The sequence below is a fragment of the Bison bison genome, unplaced genomic scaffold (assembly GCF_000754665.1).
Source record: "Bison bison bison isolate TAMUID 2011002044 unplaced genomic scaffold, Bison_UMD1.0 scf7180017864333, whole genome shotgun sequence".
Taxonomy (NCBI): Eukaryota; Metazoa; Chordata; class Mammalia; order Artiodactyla; family Bovidae; genus Bison; species Bison bison.
In genome coordinates this window covers 1,584,969-1,606,367 of record NW_011494905.1, presented here as the reverse complement: position 1 = coordinate 1,606,367, position 21,399 = coordinate 1,584,969, and the positions used below count along the sequence as shown (strand labels likewise).

Genomic DNA, 21,399 nt, shown 5'->3' with positions numbered 1-21,399 from the left:
GAATTGATGCTTTTGAACTGTGGTGTTGGAGAAGACTCTTGAGAGTCCCTTGGACTGCAAGGAGATCCAACCAGTCCATCCTAAAGGAGATCAGCCCTGGGATTTCTTTGGAAGGAATGATGCTAAAGCTGAAACTCCAGTACTTTGGCCACCTCATGCGAAGAGTTGACTCATTGGAAAAGACTCTGATGCTGGGAGGGATTGGGGGCAGGAGGAGAAGGGGACGACAGAGGATGAGATGGCTGGATGGCATCACCAACTCAATGGATGTGAGTTTGAGTGAACTCCCGGAGCTGGTGAGGGACAGGGAGGCCTGGTGTGCTGCAATTCATGGGGTCACAAAGAGTCAGACACAACTGAGCTACTGAACTGAACTGAACACATATTCATAGGGGCTTCCCTGGTGGCTCAGCGGTAAAGAATCTGCCTGCTATGCAGGAGACGCGAGTTTGATCTCTAGGTGGAGAAGATCCCCTAGAGAAGGGAATGGCAGTCCATTCTGATATTCTTGCCTGGGAAATCCCACAGACAGAGGAGCCTGCCAGGCTACAGTCCATGGGGTCACAAAAGTAGGACATGACTTAGTGACTAAACCACCACCATCAGACATACTCACAGATAAAGTGTGAGTATGCACCCAAGTGTGAATATACAAAGGCAACTCAGACCTGTGATCCTGGCTTTGGGCAAGCTGAAGGCCAAGCAGAATCTTAGACAGTGTTTGAATCAAAAAAGAACATGGAAAGCATACCTCATTAGGATTTTTCCATTCCAAGAGAGCTTTTTTATCTTTTCCAGAAGGAGCGAGAGTAGCTTTAACAAAAAAATAGAATAGATGATAAAGGTGGGTATCAGAACCCAAGGTTGATCAATAGAGAACTAATTGACCTTGGAAAGCATACACATTTAAATCGAAGTTGCTGGACAAACATATATAGATGTCGTTTGGTGACCACTTCAACAAATCTACAAAGCAGAGTAGGTTCCAGCCAATGAGAGGCAAATAGACAAATGCCCCAGTTTTTTAAAAATTAGGGATACATTCTGGAAGGCACAGACTGACAAACCTTATCCCAACCCCTGGGAAAATTCTGGAATCAAGAATTAACCAAGTATTTGCCCTTTATAGACGTTAATGGCTTTATATGAGTTCTCTTATTCCTTTTCTGATAGAGGTCGTAAGGTGGTCATTTAGGAAATATTATTTGATCTCAGCACAATGTCTTATGTTTCAGTGGAAAGAGCACACATTTGAGGTCTGCAGACTGGGATACTAGCCCAGCTACACAATTATGAGTTGGGTGACCTTAACCTCTCTGGCCTCATTGATGAAAGATAGGACGTGTTCTCTTAGGTCCCTGTCATCTCTAAGTTCCATGATTCCACACTGTAATGAAAAGTGGGCTAGGTGACAGTCGTACACAGAGGATGCATCCCTAATAAGGCAGCCATACCCCACGGACCATTTAATGTACAATATCTGGTGTGTTAAACTAACCAAGGAAAGGGCTTGTTTCCTGTTTTGCCCATTATATACATGTATTAAACACAGTCTCCAAATGAGAAGAGAGCCATGGCATATGGTCATAGAATGAAGATTTAATATAAACTAGATGGACTGGAGGAGGCTTGGGCTGAAAGCCAGATGAAATAAGTGTAAAACCCTATGTCTAAGTTATTTAAAAATACCTACACAAGTTCAGGATGAAGAAGAGCAGGCCGAGAAGTAGATGATGGAATCAGGATCTGAGTGCCTGAGATGACCTCCCATTCAAGGTGAAGCGATTCAGCCATCATCTAGCTGCTCACAAAAGAGCTAATGCAACTTTGATCATACTTGACAATAAGAATATTGATCATGGTGGACATAGTGAGCCCATACATGGGCTCCGCATATTCTCATTTCTGGGGCATGATAGTATTGGGGGATTCCAGCCCCAGGAAGTGCGGATGCCTTTGCCAACTGTGCCATCAGATCCTGCCATTGGTGGTGTTTTCAGTGCCAGGACCTTCTAGAGTAAGAGAGTAACCGACCATAGTGTGTGTTCAGTTCAGTTCAGTTCAGTCGCTCAGTCATGTCCGACTCTTTGCGACCCCATGAATCGTAGCACGCCAGGCCTCCCTGTCCATCACCATCTCCTGGAGTTCACTCAAACTCAGGTCCATCGAGTCAGTGATGCCATCCAGCCATCTCATCCTCTGTCGATCCCTCTTCCTCCTGCCCCCAATCCCTCCCAGCATCAGAGTCTTTTCCAGTGAGTCAACTCTTCACATGAGGTGGCCAAAGTACTGGAGCTTCAGTGTGTGTAGATCAGGGCAAGTCCGCAGGAGGGGCCAGAGGGCTGAGAGCACTCACCCAGAGGAGGCACAACTAGATGGTGGTGTGAGAGGGAGGAGAGAGAGAGGAGCGGCTAAGACTAAGGCTCCAAGGCCTGCCATCAATCCATGTACTTCCGTTTGTAAGTTGTGCAACTTGGGCAAGTTACTTAACCCCCTCTGTGTCTTGGTTTCCTCAAATGTAAAATGAGGGTAATCTTAGTAACTAATTTATAAGATTATTATGAAGGTAATAACGGAGATGTGTATAAAAGCTTCCTGGTCAATGGCAACGTTTTAGTACATATGCACAGTGATGAAGTGTACATATCATCATGTACCTGGTGGGCACTCCCATGGAAGAGGAAGCAGGCTCATTCTGACTTCAGAAGGGAGAAAAGGACCAATGGGTGGAAGCAGGGAGGAACAGAAGGAGCAGGTCAACATTGAAAGACCTGTCAAATAATCAGAACTTCCTAATAAAGAAAGGAATTCCTGGTCACCAGAGAAGCCTACTCTATTCCATTTTGTAGCTGGGGAAACAAGTCATGCGGATAAGATACCATAAATTAGGAGCTGCAAAGAAATCAGGATGCCCAGATGAATGGCAACAAGCCCTACCTTTGCATTCTTCCTCTTTTGAGAAATGTCTATAAGTTTGGATTTGTAAGTAACCTCAAAGAGAGATTTTTGTTGCATGCTTCTAATTTTTTTCCTGCCTCATAATAAGCAAGATAAAGAGGGCTTTGTAGTCCAGTTCCCCAACTTTGAATCCCTGCTCTGTTACTTATCAACTGTGCAATCTTGGACAACTTGGCTTACCTCTCTGGGTAGTGTTTTCTTCTGTAAATGAAGTAAACTACCTCCAGTTCTGAAGACAAGGATCACAGCTAATATATTTCTTGCTGTGTTGGTGAGCGTTATGCCAAGGTAGGCTGACCTCTGTTAGATACCTGAGACAGACAGATTCAAGCCTTCTGGCCTTTTGTACCTGGCGGGATGCGGGTGGTGGAGACTGGATAAAGAAACTCTGCTACATCAGCAAGCACATATGCCAAAATTGCACTTAGGATAGAGATACAGGAGACAGAAAAAGTCTGAAAGCCGGCCAAATCTTAAAGTCTTATAGTTCTCACAAGAGGGATTAAATAAGAAGGGGTAAGATGAAACTTTCCTGTCATTTGTTCGAATCTGGACTCCATGTTCCACCATATCTTCACAGTGGTGCCGGAGGGGCAGGGTTGATGGTAATGAAGTTGGACTGGAGCACAGTGTGCAGCTGTCTTCTGAACCAGCCCTTCTAGATCTATAGGTCAGTGGTCCCCAACATTTTTGGCACCAAGGACCGGTTTCGTGGAAGACAGTTTTTCCACAGAGGAAGGAATGGCTTCAGGATGATTCAAGCACATTACACTCATTGGGCACTTTATTTCTGTTGTTATTATATCAATTCCACCTCAGATCATTAAGCATTAGATCCCAGAGGTTGGGGAGCCCTGCTAGAGATGGTTCCTGAAGCTTTGTACTGTACCCCCAGAGCTGACAAGAAATCACCTCCCTCATCTCACTGCAGTGGATAAGGCATTAGACCTGAGCAACTTTAGCCAATATTCAGCTTCTGACAGAGGCTGGCTGGTGGCTAAGGGCCTGTCACATTCTTGATGAGAGCCCCCACCACACTCACCGCACCTTGAGCTGGGATACAATGAGGACACTAACAGATGACCTTTTTTTCTCTGTCCCCCAGTGTGACGGGGTTGGGGTGGACCTGAGCAGCATCTTCCTTGAAGGCATTGCTATTCTCAACATTCCCAGCATGTATGGTGGCACCAATCTCTGGGGAGAAACCAAGAAGAACCGGGCTGTGATCCGGGAAAGCAGGAAGGTCATCACTGACCCCAAGGAACTGAAATTCTGTGTTCAAGGTAAGCCAGGCATGAGAAAAATTGTGCTAGGTCAGTGCTCCAGTGGGAGCCATATTCAGGTGGATCTGTCAGCAAACCATATTAGGGTCTACAGCAGGCTCTAGAAGGTTCTGCAGCCTTACAAGAACCCAGCGATACACTGACTCATCCCTGCTGCATCATCATTTATAACCTAATTGAGAAGAGAAAATATACAGTAAGGGATCCCTAAATGGCAGTCAGTAATCAGACCTTGGGTTTGAAACTCCATGAGGTTAGGGGTCAAATGCTACTTGTGTCAGGATTACCAGTCCTTCAGTAACTAAATCCAGTAGTCAGTTCTCAACCTTAATCTTGCTTCATCTGTCAGCAGCATTTGACCCTACCTGATCACTTCTTCCAGGACACCACACCTTCCTGGTTTCCCTTCTTCCCACTGGTTACTTCTCGTTAGTCTCTTTTGCTGCTTCCTCATCTTCTGTCTGACCTCTTGGTGCTGGAGGGTCCCTAGGCAGGGTCCTCAGCCCTCTCCTCTCTCTGCTCTCACTCCCTTGATGACCTCATTGAGTAGTGAGACTTTATTTAAGGACCACGTGAGGGCGAGTGACTCAGCAAGTCCAAAACTGAGCTCCAGCGTCCCTCCCTCAAACCTTCTCCACCCACAGCCTTCTCCATCTCAGTTGACGATAACTCCAACCTGCCCATTGCTTAAGCCAAAACACTTGGCAGCATCCTCGATTCCCTTTTATCTCACATTTCATATCCAACCCATCAGAAAATCTGTTAGCTCTACTTCTTAAAAACATCGAAGATTCACCCACTTCTCACCACTGCGTTCCTACCACCTTGGTCTGAGCCACCATCCTCTGCCCCCTAGATTCCTGCACATCCTCCCGGCTGAATTCCCTGCTTGTACCCCCACCCTCTACAGTCTGTTCTCACCACATCATCAGAATGCCCATGGGCAAATATGTCTGACTGTGCCACTCTTCTCAAAATTCTGCAGTGGCTAAGATTAAAAGCTAAAGGTCTTCACATGGTCTCGAGGACCCTAAATGGTTTGGCCTCTCATTAGGTCTAGACATCTTTCACTCCCCCTCACTCCCTCTGCCTCTGCCACCCTGGCACCTCTAACGTGGCAGGCCACTTCCATGAGCCGACTCTTCTTTCTGCCTGGAACTTGGTAGTGTGCCTTAGAGGCCATCAGGTAGGCCATCCTACCCACCAGGATACAGAACACAGGTCTCTGAGAATGCCCTTAAAATTATTTTCAGCCCTACGCCTTACCAGCCATTTCCACCAATGCACCAAATGGGACTCAAAGTTCCTGGCATCTCTGACTCCTCTGTGGATTGGACAAACAGGCCTCACTCATCCCCAGGGATCCGCAGTAGACTCGGTGACCTGGGGCTGGGGGAGAAGCCATATGTGAGGAGGGCTGTGGCAAAGATCCCCCAATGAGGAGGCAGGAGAATGGATTCAGATCCAAGTGCTGGCATTCACCTACTTCTTGGCACCTCGGGTTTCTTTGCTGTAAACCCCACATCTGATGTAGAAGTTTTGATAACTGAATGGATGGGATTGACCATTGGTTTCTAAACCACACCTGTCTATAGAAAATGAAGTCCTGGGCCCCAGCCCAGATCTCCCTAATCAATCTCTGGGTTGGTTCCTGGGAATCTGGACCTCCCCAGACGATCTGATGGGCTGCCAGGCTTGAGAAACACTGACACAGACAAGAGTCCAGGAATCGGAGTCTGGGTTCTTTGATGTCCGAGGCTGTTAGTCCTAAGACTGGATGTGATCCCACCAGTAGGAGGAAACAAAACTTGGCTGACCATCCAAGAAAGTGGTTACTGGCTTCCTTCAGACCTACCTGTTAGACAATCAGATTGTCATATTCCAAGGTCATCAAGAGGCGTCACCATCACACCTGTCCTTTTTAAGAGAGAACTGGGGAATTTTTTTTTTCTCTGCTGCCCTCTTAAGTCCCTTTTCCTTCACACAGTAAACTTTTCAATTTGTATAAATTATTAAATTGAGTAATGTGTTCCTCCTTCCTCCCTTGGCAGGGGAAGTTGTGGGTACTAGCAGAGGGTGGGGGAAGCATTGGAGGTTGTAGAAAGTTCCTGCAAACTTTCCCACCCTGGTGCTTTCATCCCAGCCCCCACTCTGGCATCTCGGCAGAACAGAATCAGGGCAGGATCCCACCATCCATATCAGGCAGAGACTTGGGGAACCCTTGCTGAAGATGTGTTCTGGTTAGAACTCAAGGACAACTGTCCGTTCCTTACATGTCTTACCATTTATCTTCCCCTTCTTCAAGCAAGAATAATGTCTGCTGATCGCTCATGACCATCATGTACAGGAACTCTCTTCCCCAAATCCCCCTTTCTCACCCCAAGAATATGCTTTCGGAGCTAAAAATGAAGCTACTTCCTGTTCTTTAGATGAGGACATGAGCTGATCAGAGCAGAGGCTGAGGAGGGAGCCTTGGCTTCTTAGCTTTGCAGAGAACCAGCCAACAGTGAGCTCTCTTAAAGGGCCATAATCTCCTTTAAGATGAGATGTTAATGAGGAAAAGCTAAAGAGGTGACCCATTTTAGTGGAAAAGCACTGGCCTGGTAGTCAAGATTTCTGGGTTCCTGTCCAGTCTCTGCCTCTCACTAGTGTGTGATGTTGGGCAAGTTCACTCACCTTCTTGGGTTTCAGTTTTCATTATCTGTAAAACAGGCAAATCTGACAGTTGTACAGGTTCCCATAGCGCACAGGTTCCTTACAGAGCTGCAGAATTATGACATGGCCAGGTTTTGGTCTAATGGATTCCTTGAACAGAATTATATGGCAGGTTTCTTTTATCAGTGTGTTTTGTCTCACACCTTACAGGCCGGTGGCTGAGAAGGTAGGGATCTCTCTCTCTGCACGTCCATTATTTGTTGGGATTTGTTACTCTGGCAATTTTACTCGGTTTGAGGGTCAGGGAGGAGACAGGAGAAATTAGTGGGAGGGAAGGGGTCTATCATAGGAAATGTTAAAGGAAATGACAACAGAAAAGGTTACTGTCAAATCTCATCATGGGTCAGTCTTTCTTCTAGGAAAAGCAATCCAAAAAAAATCAATCAGGATTAACATGGGGACTTCCCTGGTGGTCCAGTGGCTAAGATTCTGTGTTTCCAATGCAGGGGTTTCAGGTTTGATCCCTGGTTGGGGAACTAAGATCACACATGCCATGCAGTGTAAACCCCCCCAAAAAATGTTTTTTAATTAAAAAAAAAAAAAGGTTAGCATGGAATGAGTTCTATATAACCACTGGCTGATTAGAAAGCAAGAAGTGGTCCTGGGAAAAGCACCAAGCTTGAAGTTGAATGACCTGGGTTTAAATTTAGGCTTTATACTTTATAATCTTATAAACCTTGGAAAGTCACCCAACCTTTCTGAGTCTCAGCTTCCTCATCTGTAAAATTGGCATAATAATATCTAGCTTGTTATCATGATGGATGTCAGAGTACCTGGAACATAGTATAACTTCAAGCTGTAAGAAAATTTTCTCCTCACCTTTAATGCTGTTTTATATTGGTGCTAGGAGAAGGCAATGGCACCCCACTCCAGTACTCTTGCTTGGAAAATCCTATGGACGGAGGAGCCTGGTAGGCTGCAGTCCATGGGGTCGCTAGGAGTCGGACACGACTGAAGCGACTTAGCAGCAGCAGCAGCATATTGGTGCTAACAGCCAGATTCCTGATTTTGAAGTTCTTCTCTCTAGCCTTGCCGCCTACCCACACTGTCACTAAGAAACAGTAGAGATCCTGCCAAACTCCAGCCGCCCCTTTGCCCTAGCACATTAAACTCATACCATCAATTGTACCTACTGCCTCTTTTCTAGACCTTTCAAGGATGGAGGCTAGATGATTTTAATTTTTGTATCCCCAATGCCTGACCCAATAGGGTTAGTCAAAAGAAAAAATAATAGTTGTTGGATACTTGAGCAGTCCACAGCATTCATCCTTTTTAGTTTTTGTAATACCAATAAGAATAGTGACAGATAGTATTTTGTAGTTAGTTTTGCATATATTGACTTAATCTAGTCCTAACCAGAAACCCATGAGTAAGGGTATACCCACTCCCCACCATGTCACTATTTCATAGTTGGGAAAAACAAGAGGCCCAGAGAAGTGGCAGGACTTACACAATTTATGTCCAGTGGTTGCAGCAGAACCAAGTCCATGATTCCTGGCCTGGCCCCAAGTGGTTAGTGTCCACCTAGAACATTTATCTGAGAACCTACTATGTGTACTGCACAAGCCAGACGCTCAGGAAACAGGAAGTATTTATGATCCAATCCAAACACACACTTGGTTGAAATTCTGCTCCTCCTGCAAGACCTACCCCAAGGGCCATCTGCTTCCTGGAGCCTATAGTGGCACCCCGGAAGTGAATCTGGCCTCTGAATTCCTAGAGCACTTAATTTTGCCTTGTGTCTTGACAGCACACTGGTTATGGATGGCCTTTTCTCATAGGCATGGGTATCCTCATCGTATCTTTCTCTTGCCAGTACCTGGAAAATACAGCATGCGTTCTTCACCTTTGTGTTCCCTTCAAAGACTAACATTCTGCCTGGCGCATTTCTACAGAAATGCTTGTCAGAAGGAGGGAGAGAGAGAGAAAGGAATCTTGCCTTTGGTCTATGAGCACAGTGGGCAGTAGATTCTGGAGCTGGACAGGAACAGACCCTCAGTGAAAAATGTTGGCGAAAAAAAGGTCTTATAAACTGTTCAATGCAAGTATTTGTGAAACTGAGAATTTCATTTTATGAAACCATTAGAAACTCACTCGGTAAGTAAGATATGCCTGAAAAAGTGAAAGTGAAGTCACTCAGTCGTATCCGACTCTTTGCGACCCCATGGTCTGTAGCCCACCAGGCTCCTCCGTCCATGGGATTTTCCAGGCAAGAATACTGGAGTGGGTTGCCATTTCCTTCTCCAGGGGATCTTCCCGACCCATAGCCTAGAGGACTTATAGCTGAGAGAAGTTGAAAGACCCAGGCCTCCCCACCACCAGCCCTTTGACATTGGTTGAGTCATTGAACCTCTCCAAGCCTCCATGTCAACCCTTGCAAGATGGAACCTGTTATAATCTCTCTCCCTCAGCATAGCCACCTTGTTTTGAGGGTTAAATGAGACCATCCACTTAGAACACTTATCAGAATGCCTGGAACATAGTAAGCACTTGATCAATAGTGATCAGAAGAATTAAATGATAAGTATTTAGTATGTAAGAAAATGACCAAATTTAGAATTTCACTCTCTTGATCTCTGCTTCAGGAATTTGGTCTAGAGCAACCCATAACTCTAACAAAGATTACTTGTTGGCACTGTGCCTAATGTGTTTGGCTGTTGCTGCCAGTGTGGGGGTTCCACCTGAGCAAGCTGTCTGCTGAAGCAAGGTAAGGGGAACAGCGCCAAATCCTGAAGCACCAAGGGTGTGCACGGCACAAGATTGCATCAGTCCTTATCAGGCTAAAGGCTAGGGCTTAAAGCCCTGGAAGCTCTGCCACTGCTTCTCTCTGGCACCACCCTGGATGTGAATGCAGAGACTTCCTACACATGTTCTCAGACTCCTTTCTGAGCTTAATATCTGTCCCCATCCAGCCTTCAGTCTGGAGCCAGTAGCAGCCTTGAGGCTATGTCAACCACAGCTGGCCCCTCTGGTTATTCGATATTAAGGTCACCTTCCCCTCAGTGATTTCTTAGTCAATCCCATTTGAACTGCCAACAGAATGTCCTAGACGAGTTTCTAAGCAATGAGGGCATAAATCTGCCCAGAGTCTTATTAGGTAATAATTTTTTCAATTCCTGGTAAAGACAGGGAGACAGACACCGTTGGTAGGATATACAGTTTGAGTCAGTTTCCCAGCAGTGGGGACAGGCTTTCTGTCATTTATTCAACACACACATACGAAGCACCGACCAAATGCCAGGCACTGCTGCTGCTGCTGCTAAGTCACTTCAGTCGTGTCCGACTCTATTCGACCCCATAGATGGCAGCCCACCAGACTCCCCCGTCCCTGGGATTCTCCAGGCAAGAACACTGGAGTGAGTTGCCATTTCCTTCTCCAATGCATGAAAGTGAAAAGTGAAAGTGAAATCGCTCAGTCGTGTCTGACTCTCAGCGACCCCATGGACTGCAGCCCACCAGGCTCCTCCATCCATGGGATTCTCCAGGCAAGAGTACTGGAGTGGGGTGCCATTGCCTTCTCTGAAATGCCAGGCACAGTGACGAGCAAAACCAGGCCTAACGCCTGCAGCCATTAGGGAGTGCGGGAGCCAGGCCTCAGTTAAACAGTCCCACTGATAGGCATAGAATTAGAATCTGTCATAAGTGCTAAGAAGGAGTATCATGGCTACCCAGTACGCCAGTCGGCCAGCCAGGTGTAGCTACAGATATGCCTCACTAGCCTGGTACTCAAACCGACTAGCAGGCACTCACACAGGCAGCCTCCTGGCAAAAGCATATAGTCATCAAATATGCCGCCCAGATGCCCAGGTCTTGCCTGGGAAGAGGAAAACCCGCCGCCTCACAGCCAGTTGACACCACTGTGCAGGCGCAGGTAATTCAGTCTGCCCACGCGCTGTGCCCGCATAGATCTTCACTACTTGTATGGGTCATACCCTGAATCCCAAAACAAGGGAAAGGGACCCCAACTAGACATCAGAGATCCACCATCCCAGGTGGAGAGCCGCAGTTCAGTGAGACAACACGATAGTCACGAGCACATGAGTTCAGTGCTTCTCAGGGCTCCCTCCTTGCTTGTATGACATCAGAACAGAAAGTGTCCAGTTGGGTTCAAGAGCTGTCCAGGGCTGTAGGTTCCCAATTTTCCTATCTGGTAGAAACCTGACCAGAAAGACAGTCATAGTGAGCAATCACCAGCCTCTTACTGCTCATTCAAGTTGAAAAATAGAAATGTTCCTAAAAAGCATGCATTTTGCAGAGGTCTCTCTGGCCAAGGTCTCACCTCGGGGCTGAAACAGAGCAAGGAGAGTGACCCCCTAAGAGCCTGGGGATACTTAAATGTGCACTGGGATGTCCCTCAGTGCTGGGAAGTAACCATGGCAACATACTAGTTAGTCCTTGTGACAGTGGCAGGCCTACAGAGTGACCCTGCTCTGCTTTCCACAGAAAATCAGCTTTGTCACTCAGTCCTTCAGGCACCCACATTGGAATCAACAAATCCCAAGGCATTCTCTTCCCCCTCTTTACACATCCTCCCTCTTCTCCTATAGCCCACTACCCACCCCCCACCTTCCCTGCTTTGTTGACAGCATCACCTGTTGCCCAAGATAGGGACCCAGAGTCAAGCAGTTCCCCTATGGTGGCTCGTGAAACTGTCCTGTAATTATTAACTCAGATGGTGTCTCTCCCACCCAACTGTGAGCGCACAGTTCTAGATGTCATACTTCCTTCTACATGCCTATGCCTGGCATGGTCTCTGAGACCTCGAAAGAGCTAATTAACATTGGTTGACCAGAAGCTCCCATGGCCAGGAGCACCTGAAGTGGTAAGATAGGGAATTGTGTTTGATGGGATGGAACGTGTGTGTGTGTGATGCTCATGAGCAGCGTTCCAGGGCCCCTGTGCTGGAGTCAGCCTGTACAGGAGGCCAGGAGGTCCCCTCCCGTCCTTACTGGTCCTTTCTCTGAGCCCCTGTGTATTCCCAGCTGCCTCTGTGTTGCACAGCCCCTCTGCTCCTTTCAAGGCTGCCTGCTGGACTCTGCGGGTTATCCAGGTGTGTTTTCACAGCTTCCAAATAAAAGCTGCACAACCTGTGATTCTCAGATGCCCAGAGAAGCTATAATGTTTCCTATAGTATTGAAATCCCAGAATCACAGGTCTCTTTAGAAATTTAGAGGTCCTTTCCTCTAGATAAGGAGAATGAGAACCAGCAAGGTGAAGTGGCTGGCTTGACCAAACCCAGACTGAAATGCCGGTCTCTTAGTTCACACAGGCCTGCTTTCTGTGCACTAGAGCAGAGGTTGGCAAATTTCTCCTATAAAGGACCACATAGTAACTATTAAAATAGTTAGGCCTTGTGGGCCATACCATCTCAGGTACAACTGCTTTCCTCCAACCACTTAGCATGAAAGTGGTCATAGACAACACGCAGGCAAATGGGCATGGCTGGGTTCCAGTCCAACTTTATTTACACAAACAAGCAGCGGGCTGGGTCTGGCCCTCCAGCTGTGGTTTGCCCAGCCCTGCACTGGGACCTCATGTGGTCCACAGCCAGCATCAAAGGCCTCACCTGAGAGTGTCAGAATATAGGCCAGACCTCCCGAAGCCAAATCTGCCCATCAGCAAGATCCCCTGGTGGTGTATGCTTGCTCCAGATTGAGAAGTACTGCACTGGTGGGCCTGGCTGCCCCCGCTGAGAATGCCAAGGAGAAATTTCCAGATTAGAAAAATGTGGCCCAGGGAGGTTAATTGGCCCGTCCAGGGTGACACAAGTTGGTGGACCGGGGACTACAGCCCAAGTTCTAGTCTTTCAAACATGGAATTGCTTCTACACACACCAGAGAACCCATCCTATCCTCCCCACTTCTGCCTGTCCTTGACCCAATCCGCATTTACTAGAAATTTGAGAGAAGCAATTCCTCATTCTTTCCCAGCTGACTTGTGAATCAAGAGAACTCTGCCTCCAGCTGTGTCTCCTCCCACCCACTCCCTGCCAAGACTGGGAGGGGCAGGGGAGGCAGAATTGGGCCTCCAGAGGCTGTTCCCCTTCTGCAGAGGGAAACTTGCTCACACAGGTTCAAGTTGGAGTTAAACTCCAACTGAATTCCTGTCTTTGGAGATTTGCAGCTCAAAATAGAACGAAAGAACCTTTCATTTTTCACTTGCAGAAGAAACTTCTAGACCGGCTCTCTGGCAGGCCTAGACATTATAGATTTTTCCCTCTTCTGCTTGCCCCATCTTGACCCACATACCAGCTCCTGTTCCCCTGTTGCAGCTTTAATACCTGTTACCTTCTAAGAAGCAACCCACAGCAAGACTCCATGCTGGCCACACGCTTTGCATAACCTATGCTTCTTGATCTATGTCTAAGGCATGTGAGAAGTGCTTTATCTTCTTAATTAATCAATAAATATGTATTGGGCTGTTATTTACTGAGCACATATTTATGGGCCAAGCTGTTGCCTATTTAATTTCTTAATCCATTTTATGGCTGAGGCTAATGAGGTTAAGTGACTGTCCCCAAAATGAAGACAATACCCAATAGAACCAGATGCCAACCTGCCTTCAAGTACTGAATGCTCCAGATGCCGTAGAGGGTGTCAGCATGATGATGTGGACGTGACCTCCAATAGTTCCCAATCTAATGTAAAAAATACATGTAGAACCATCAAGTTACCACTGGCATGATAGGCTGAAACAGTATCATTGGAGTGGGGATGGGTAAGAATAGGAGGGACATTCCTTAGGAACTCAGTCCCCAGCTGCCCAGCACTGTGCCAGGGACCTTGGAGGCAATCAATAAATATTTGATATAGGACTGAATGAATGAACAAGATAGAATGTATATGTGCCAGTACTTGAAGCTGGAATGGATTTGAAAAGATGGAATGAGAAAAGAGGCACATGGGCTAGGGCATTAGCACCTAGAAATAGCAAAGGGAAGACTGGTAAAGGCCTTGGAATAATGTGCCCTTGAGTATGTGATCCTTTGACTAACGGGAAGAGATAAAGCATTCAAAACCAGGAGCAATAGGATGAGAGAGCAGCACACAGTAAGTATTGGAAGAAAGGGAAAGGATCTGGCAGCAAGAGGTCCAGTTAGGAGGCTGGTGCAGAGCACAGGCTCACAGGTCTAAGGCCTTGAATGAGAGTCAGTGGCACAAGAGGGAAAATGGATAACAGTCAACAGGAATTGGGAGACAAACAAAGGGAACACTACCCAACAGAGTCCCAGCTTCTGCCCACAAGCTCAGCCTTCTCCTGTCTGCCTCCACTTCAGAGCCCTCCCCATTCCCAGTGGTTGCTGTTGGTAGAATGGATGTCTTAAGCAGGGCCCTGTGTCTTCCACCTGCAGCCAGCACCCAGTTCTTCCCATTTTCAGGACAGTTCATCCAACACTTGTTAAGTACCTATTTGAAATTAGCAGTCAATGCTACTAGAAATATTTTGCATTCATCATCTCATTTTCATCCCTTACAGCACCCCTGAGAGACACTTTATAATTAGAAAAATGAGGCCCAGGGGATTAATTGACCTGTCCAAGGCCACACTAATTGGTGAATCTGGGACTAGAGCCACGTCCAAGTATACCAAACCTGGCATTCTTTCCTTCCATGCCACAATACCCTCCCCCACCACCCGCATTTCTGGTTCATCTTGACCCAGCAACCAGAGAGTCACAACTCTCCTCTGGCTTTGCCCTTCCGGGTACATGAGTCCCTCTGAGCTGTGATTAGTTCAGTAGGTGTCATTCTCTGTAGTGTACCTTGTGTCATGCCTCGGGCTTGAGTTGAACTGGAAAATCTCAGCACTGGCTGATTTATTCTATTACAGACACTGAATGTGGAGTTGAAGCTTCTTGAGCTCAGTGGGCATAGTAACGCCAGGTCACACACCAATTAGGATTTCAGCTTCGGCATTCTGTTTAACAAGACTGTGTTGCCAAGAAATCTCCCCCGAGAGCAGCCAGGGCGAGGCTTACCCCACTACATGCCCTCTTCCCTGCCCTCAGACATTCCAGCCTGCCAAGACATGTGGTCTCTGCTTTGCATCCTTTATTTGGAAGCTTGTTTTTATGTCAGACAGGCCTGGTTTGAATTCCAGCTTTACCATATGCCAGCTCTGTGACATTAGGCAAGTTTTTCAACCTTTCTGAGCCTCAAGATTTTTTTTTTTTTTTATGTTGGGATAATAGATTCTACCCAGCAGAGTTGCCACAAGGATTTAAAACAGTAGCGTTTATAAAGCTCTAGGCCTGCTTTAGAGTCTGTACCCAGTACTGGCCCTTTTCTTCCTGTTGTCATTGGAAGCACCAGCTCAAGATTCCTGTAGCTCCACCGCCTCCCAAGCCTTAAAAGACATTCTCACTCTTGGTCTTTCCTGCCGCCATGATGATGTCAGACCCTCACCTCAGAGCCACTTGGGGTGACCCTCTCTTCTGGAGAGGTCTCCCACCACACAACTCCACCAGCACTCTGCCCTCCCCTTCTGAAGAGCCTGCCCTGAGGCATGGAGGGGATGAGGAGCCCCCTCCCCCAATGTACAGAGCCTTCATTGGAGCCCAGCCAAACCCGAGAAGGGAACGCCACACAGAATGGAGGCCCTGTCCCTCCCTGCCTGCCCCACCGCACAGACAGGCTTTTAGGAACCAGTGACAGAGACCACTGTGAGTCCACAGTCGCTCTTCCTCTTGTCTCCGTGTAGAGCTGCACAGAATGTTCTGTCTTCTGCACAGTGTGAGAAATGGCAAGGCCTGCTGCCAGCCTGCTCTTGACCCAGCCGAGCAGAAACCCCAGCCTCCGCCTTTGTTAGAAGAGCTCAAACTAACACTCAGGAGAGAATATCCTTGCCCCTGATCAAGGGAACAGAGGCCCAGAGGAGAAAAGTGGCTGGCCCAAGGTCACACAACTAGACAGCCAGAGCAGAGGCAGAAACCCAGCCCTGCCTGTGGGGCCGACACATCTCCTCTCCCTTCCGCCTTGCAGCCCTTCTGCTCCTTGGAAAGCAGTGGCTCTGGGAGGCTTTTCCCTCCCATTTCCATCTGGGTTATCCACAGTCCAAGACCATTCAATACCCTCTGGCCACTTTTACACCCTGATGGTGCTTTACAGAATGCTGGGAGTGGAAGACACCTGCCAGCCAGTGTGATGAGGGCATCAGGGAAATGCCCATCAGGAGGGGTGCCTGGCTGCACCAAGCGTGACAGAGCCATGACTGAAGTCTCTGCATCCCATTGCTCAGCCCAGAAGCAAGGGACAGTCACCTGGACCGTTGTGAAATTGTATCTCACACACGCGCGCACACACTCACACACGCACATGCACAGGGGAAGGAAAGGAACTAAGAAACTCATTTACAAGTAAAAACCTCCCTGTCTTAAAGTAAAAGAAGTTGAAATGGGGATGCTTCTCTTGCCAGAAGGACAGTCATCCTAAAATCTCAAGGTCACAGTATTTCTGCACCTCTCTCCCTCAGCACCCTTCTCCTCCTTTTCCTCCCCTCCCACCTCCTTCTCCATCTCTTCTTCCCCCTCCCATCTCCTCCTCTGGCTCCCCTCCTCCCCCTCCATCTCCTCCTCCTGAACTATCTTCTCTGGGTTACATTAATTACCATCTGCAAAAGGCCACACACTTACTATGTAGCAAAGGCAGTTTCCTGAGGACATCCATTTCTAAAGAAACCTAAAATCACAGTAATGGGCCCCTGTTTTTTGAGGGCCTTCTTCGTGCTCTCTGTGCAGGCCCTGGACGGCATCACTTCTAAACCTTACAGCAATCCTGCCAGAGTGGTTATTAGATCTACAGTTGTGGTCAACTCTTAAGACTCCATGGACTGTAGCCCACCAGGCTCTTCTGTCCATGGGATTCTCCAGGCAAGAATACCAAAATGGGTTGCCATTTCCTTCTCTAGGCCAAGGGGTGAGCACCTTCCTTACTTATTCCGTTTGCTGGGATGGGGCCCCTCTTCCTTTATGCTGGGTCTGACTTAGAATCTCTAGGGAAAGCACAGGTCACAGATTACTCTTCAGATAAATTGTGATTGGGATACCTGAGGCCTGGTGCTATGAAAGACCAAGTGGGAACATGGCAGGTAACTGACAGCCTTCTTACTTACTCACCTTTGCGTGCCCAGGGAAGCCCCAAAGTCCCCTCCAACTCCGTCTCCCCATCCCCAGCCCATTTTCAGGCCACCATGCTTCAAAGCTGGCTTTGAAGCTCTCTGGCTGGAAGCAGCCTTTCATCTTCACAGACCAGACCCAGTGGGCAGCTTAGGTGGGCTGATCCGTGCCCAGGTCTGTGGGGCTCAGTGTTCCTGAGCTTCCTAGGGTGTGTGGTCTATCTCCATGGAAATTTGGTAGTAGAAGGGGAGCCCAAGGTGACACCTGACACAGTCTTGGCGGATCGAGCTTACCAGCTACCACTCACCTTCTAGATGGTGGGGGCTGAACCGCAAGGCAGAGCAGGGTTGCATCCCTTCTTTCTGAGGAGAGTGAGAAGATGGCACACCCACCCTCCCCCTGCACATTGGCTTCTCAGTACCCGAGTGATAAGGGACATTGCTGTTTTACTGCACACCTTCACATTCTTTCTTTCTCTAGTCTTCAAAATAACCCATGATACAGGTTTTATTATTGTCCCTCTTATAGGCAGGGACATCGTGGGGGGAATTTTGTTCATATGTTGAAGCCCCAATTCCCAGTACCCTGGAACGTGGTTGTATTTGGAGATAGTTTAAAGAGGTGATTCAGTTTAAATGGGCAGTTAGGGCCCTACTCCCATCTGATTGGTGTCCGTATAAGAACAGGACATTTGGGCACAGAGAGAGGCTCTAGGGGTGCACAGAGGAAGGGCCATGTGAAGAGGCAGCCGGGGTGGGGGCTGGCCATCTGCACATCAAGGACAGGGGCTTCAGAAGAAGCCAACCTTGCAAGGTGTAACTTGACCTTCCAGCCTCCAGAACCATGAAAGAATAGATGTGTGTTGTTTAAGCCATTCAGCCTGTGGCACCCCAAGCAAAAGAACAGACTCAGAAAACAAACACCCTGCCCTGTATGGACACAGCCATCAAACTGTTAGCCCCGAACTCAAGAACTTGTGCAGAGTGTCTCAGCCTTCTTTCTTTATCCTGTGACTCCATACTTGTCTGTCAGAGGCCACGTATGTAGTAGTGACACATTTCTGCATTTTGAGTTAGTCACACAGACCTGCCAGTCAGAGCTTCAGATCAGTATTAGCTGACAGATGCTACCCACCGACTTGATCCGTGTCCATCCTTACTTTGGGCTGGAATCCTAGCGCCTCAGTCCACGTGTGCTGCGGTAACCTACATTGGGGGGCAGAGCCCACAAGTTCTCTTACATCACACAGCAACCACAGGGTATGGGCAGCCTTCCTCACCGCCGGGATGCAATGTTTCAGAAATTCTCTGGGTGCCATCACATACTCAGAGTTTCAGCGTCTCCACTGAGGATTGCTTAATTCCCAGGGTGGTCCATGGCAGTCCTCAGACCTTCGTGCTGATGGAAGGGGGAAGTGGGTTGGCAGTGGGATCGACAGTAGCAAGGTATCCTGCTAGGCCTTGCTAGATCTCCCATGCTTCTCCAGGGCCCCACAAGCAAGGAGCCCAAATCATGACACCCACATATCCCTCACATCTTAAAGGACTAAATTTTCATTAGTGTGAACCAGCAGCCAAGATGAGAATGAACATAAAAATTATTCATTAAAGAAGAGAGGTGAAAACCAGATTGGGTCATCGCTATATGCAGGTTAAATGGGTTGATGCATGGAGAGCATGTTACCTAGTTTCCATCTAGGCAAGTTATTTTATCATTATTATTAATCATCATCTTTTTCCTCTTTCAAGCTAAACCTGTCATAGTCTTTGGCACCAAAGCATGTCGTTTGTTCAATTTATTTAACAAGCATTTAGTAGGGGTGGCTCAGATGGTAAAGCATCTGCCTACAATGCAGGAGACCCAGGTTCAATCCCTGGGTCGGGAAGATCTCCTGGAGAAGGAAATGGCAACCCACTCCAGTGCTGTTGCCTGGAAAATCCCATGGATGGAGGAGCCTGGTAGGCTACAGTCCATGGGGTCGCAAAGAGTCGGACATGACTGAACGACTTCACTTCACTTCACTTCTGTATGCTGAGACCTGGGCTGGCTGCTAAGGATTCAAACATAAACAAAATAAGAATATTATCTCCCAGCCTTCATGTCACAGTGGGCTTGGGAGAGTGATGTGTACAGAGACAGTTGTCGTGGGGTGAGATCCACTGAGCACAGGAGAGGGGAAAAGGCACGCTGCCTGGGGTAACACAGGAGGGTAAGTATGAGTTCTCCAGGCAGAGGCATTCCTGTGCTGGGAACAGGGACAGATAGCGAGTGACCTCGCATGCCTCACTGAGAACTAAGACGTTGTCCCTTGGGCTTCCAGAGAGTTTGAAGAAGGAAGATGTGCCCCTCAAATATGAGCACTCTGCTAGCCTCTGCCTGTCGGTACTGAGCTCCAGTCCCTCCTCCCACCTGCGGGCAGGTCTCAAGATAGAAACGCAAACTGGGACTGTTGAGATCAAAGAAGTGGGAAAAGGAGCAGAGTCAGGGAAGAGTTTAAAGGAGGAAAAACAGCTGGAGCAGGACTCCCAGTTCATCTAAAGCTCAACTGGAATTATGGCATTTGTGTGGACATGTGAAACCATGAGGAACCCTGCAGATTGTTAAATGTGTTTTACCCTGAATATGATGGTGTAGACCCTTGTACACAGCTCTGAGGTACACAGAGTTGGGAGTTGGGAGGGTGAATGTGACATAAAAGAAAGCAAAATTGATAATATTTTTGGAGCCCGCTCTGTGCCAGGCGCTTTCACATACACCCCTGCCATGGAATCTCATAACCACTCTTTGAGGTCAGTATTATTATTCCTAACTTCGCCTTTTCAGAGTGAGGAAGCTGTGGATCAAAGCAGTCAGGAAGTAACTTGTTTACATTTTTCTTCACGCCAACTCCTGCATATGTTTGGGGCAGTTTTATTGCCTGAGGCTCAAGTTCTCCAACTTGAGTGTGCCTCAGACTCTTCCAGAGGGCTTGTTAGAACACAGACCGCCCAGCCCAGCCCCTTGAGTCTCTGATTCAGTCGGTCTGGGTGAGGCCTGAGGATTTCTGCTTCTAACAAGTTTCCAGGTGAGGCTGGTGCTGCCTCCCGGCCTCCCCTGGAAACAACCACACTCTGAGAATCACTGGCCCATGGGAATGATCTACCCAGTAACCTGGCCCAGGGGTTCCCAAACTGTTTGCATTTTGGAATCACTTGAGGATCTTTACTGATGCCTGGCTCCAGGCTCACACTTTATTTTTCATTGAAGTTTAGTTGATTGACCATGTTTCAGGTATACAGCAAAGTGATTCAGTTATTCATTAAATATATATATATTTCTTTTTCAGATTCTTTTCCATTAGAGGTTATTACAAGATACTGAATATAGTTCCCTGTGCTATACAGTAGGAGGTCCACACATTTTAACTGGTATAGGGGGCAACCTAGGCATCATTATTTTTAAATACCACCACCCCCCAGGTAATTCTCACATGAAGCAAAGTTGAGGAGCCACTGACCTCGCCTCTTTTCTCCTTGAGTCTGATCTCCATCAAAACCCTCTCCCTCAGCTGCCACCACTGGGGCCACAGGTAGAACGTGTCACACTAGCACCACTTGCAACACGTCCTCCCAGCCGTCTTAGAACACCTGCCCCTGGAACTCATCCAGACTCTTACGTGCCTTTTCCCTTTTTGCCTAGTCCATTGTCTCCTTTTCTGTTCAACGTAAACCTAACTACTGCAGCCATCTCTTGCCCACAGCAATACAGCAAGCACCCTGTTCTTCCTTTGACCATATATGTCTACCTGGGAAAATCTGAGGAGGAATCTCTAAATCCGACTGCAGGCATGGAAGTCCAGGAGGCTTCTTGAAGTTGATGGCACTCGAGCCAAGTTTGGATGGGCAAGTAAAAATGAAAGAGGGTGTTTCAAGCAGGGATACAGCAGACGTAGAAGCACAGAAGAGACGGAAACAGTAAGGTTTCTGGGGGAGCTTCACGTTGCTGTGTGTGTCTGGAGCAGGAACTTGCCCTGTGATGTCAGGAAAACACTGCGGAGGCAGCCTTTTGCCAGATGGGGGTGGGTCTTGGGCATCAAGTGAGGAAACTTACATCTTTCCAGGTATAAATGGCAGTTGATAGGCATTTTAAAATGACTTTTAAATTGAAAGAGTAATACATACTTAGAAAATACAGAATAACTAGGAAAGCATCAAGTAGAAAATAATCACTTTTAATCTAATGACCCAGAACTCACAACTGTTAAGATTTGAGGGGAATTTGTTTTCTTCTATGCACATTCTTATATAGTTGAGAAAATGCTGTAAAAGTTTACATTCTGCCTTCACACTT

General features: G+C 47.5%; 1 protein-coding gene across 4 annotated transcripts in view; it reads left to right on the top strand.

Annotated features, from left to right (window-relative positions):
• DGKG (diacylglycerol kinase, gamma 90kDa) overlaps positions 1-21,399 on the top strand; it is a 240,636-nt gene that overhangs the window by 180,723 nt on the left and 38,514 nt on the right. For all 4 annotated transcript variants that reach the window (XR_826487.1, XM_010853888.1, XM_010853887.1 and 1 more), the window contains one exon: positions 4,064-4,241. Coding sequence is in view for 3 of the 4 variants with exons in the window: in XM_010853888.1 (XP_010852190.1) it covers positions 4,064-4,241 (178 nt within the window). In the remaining variant the exon portion in view is untranslated. The remainder of the gene's footprint in view (positions 1-4,063; positions 4,242-21,399) is intronic.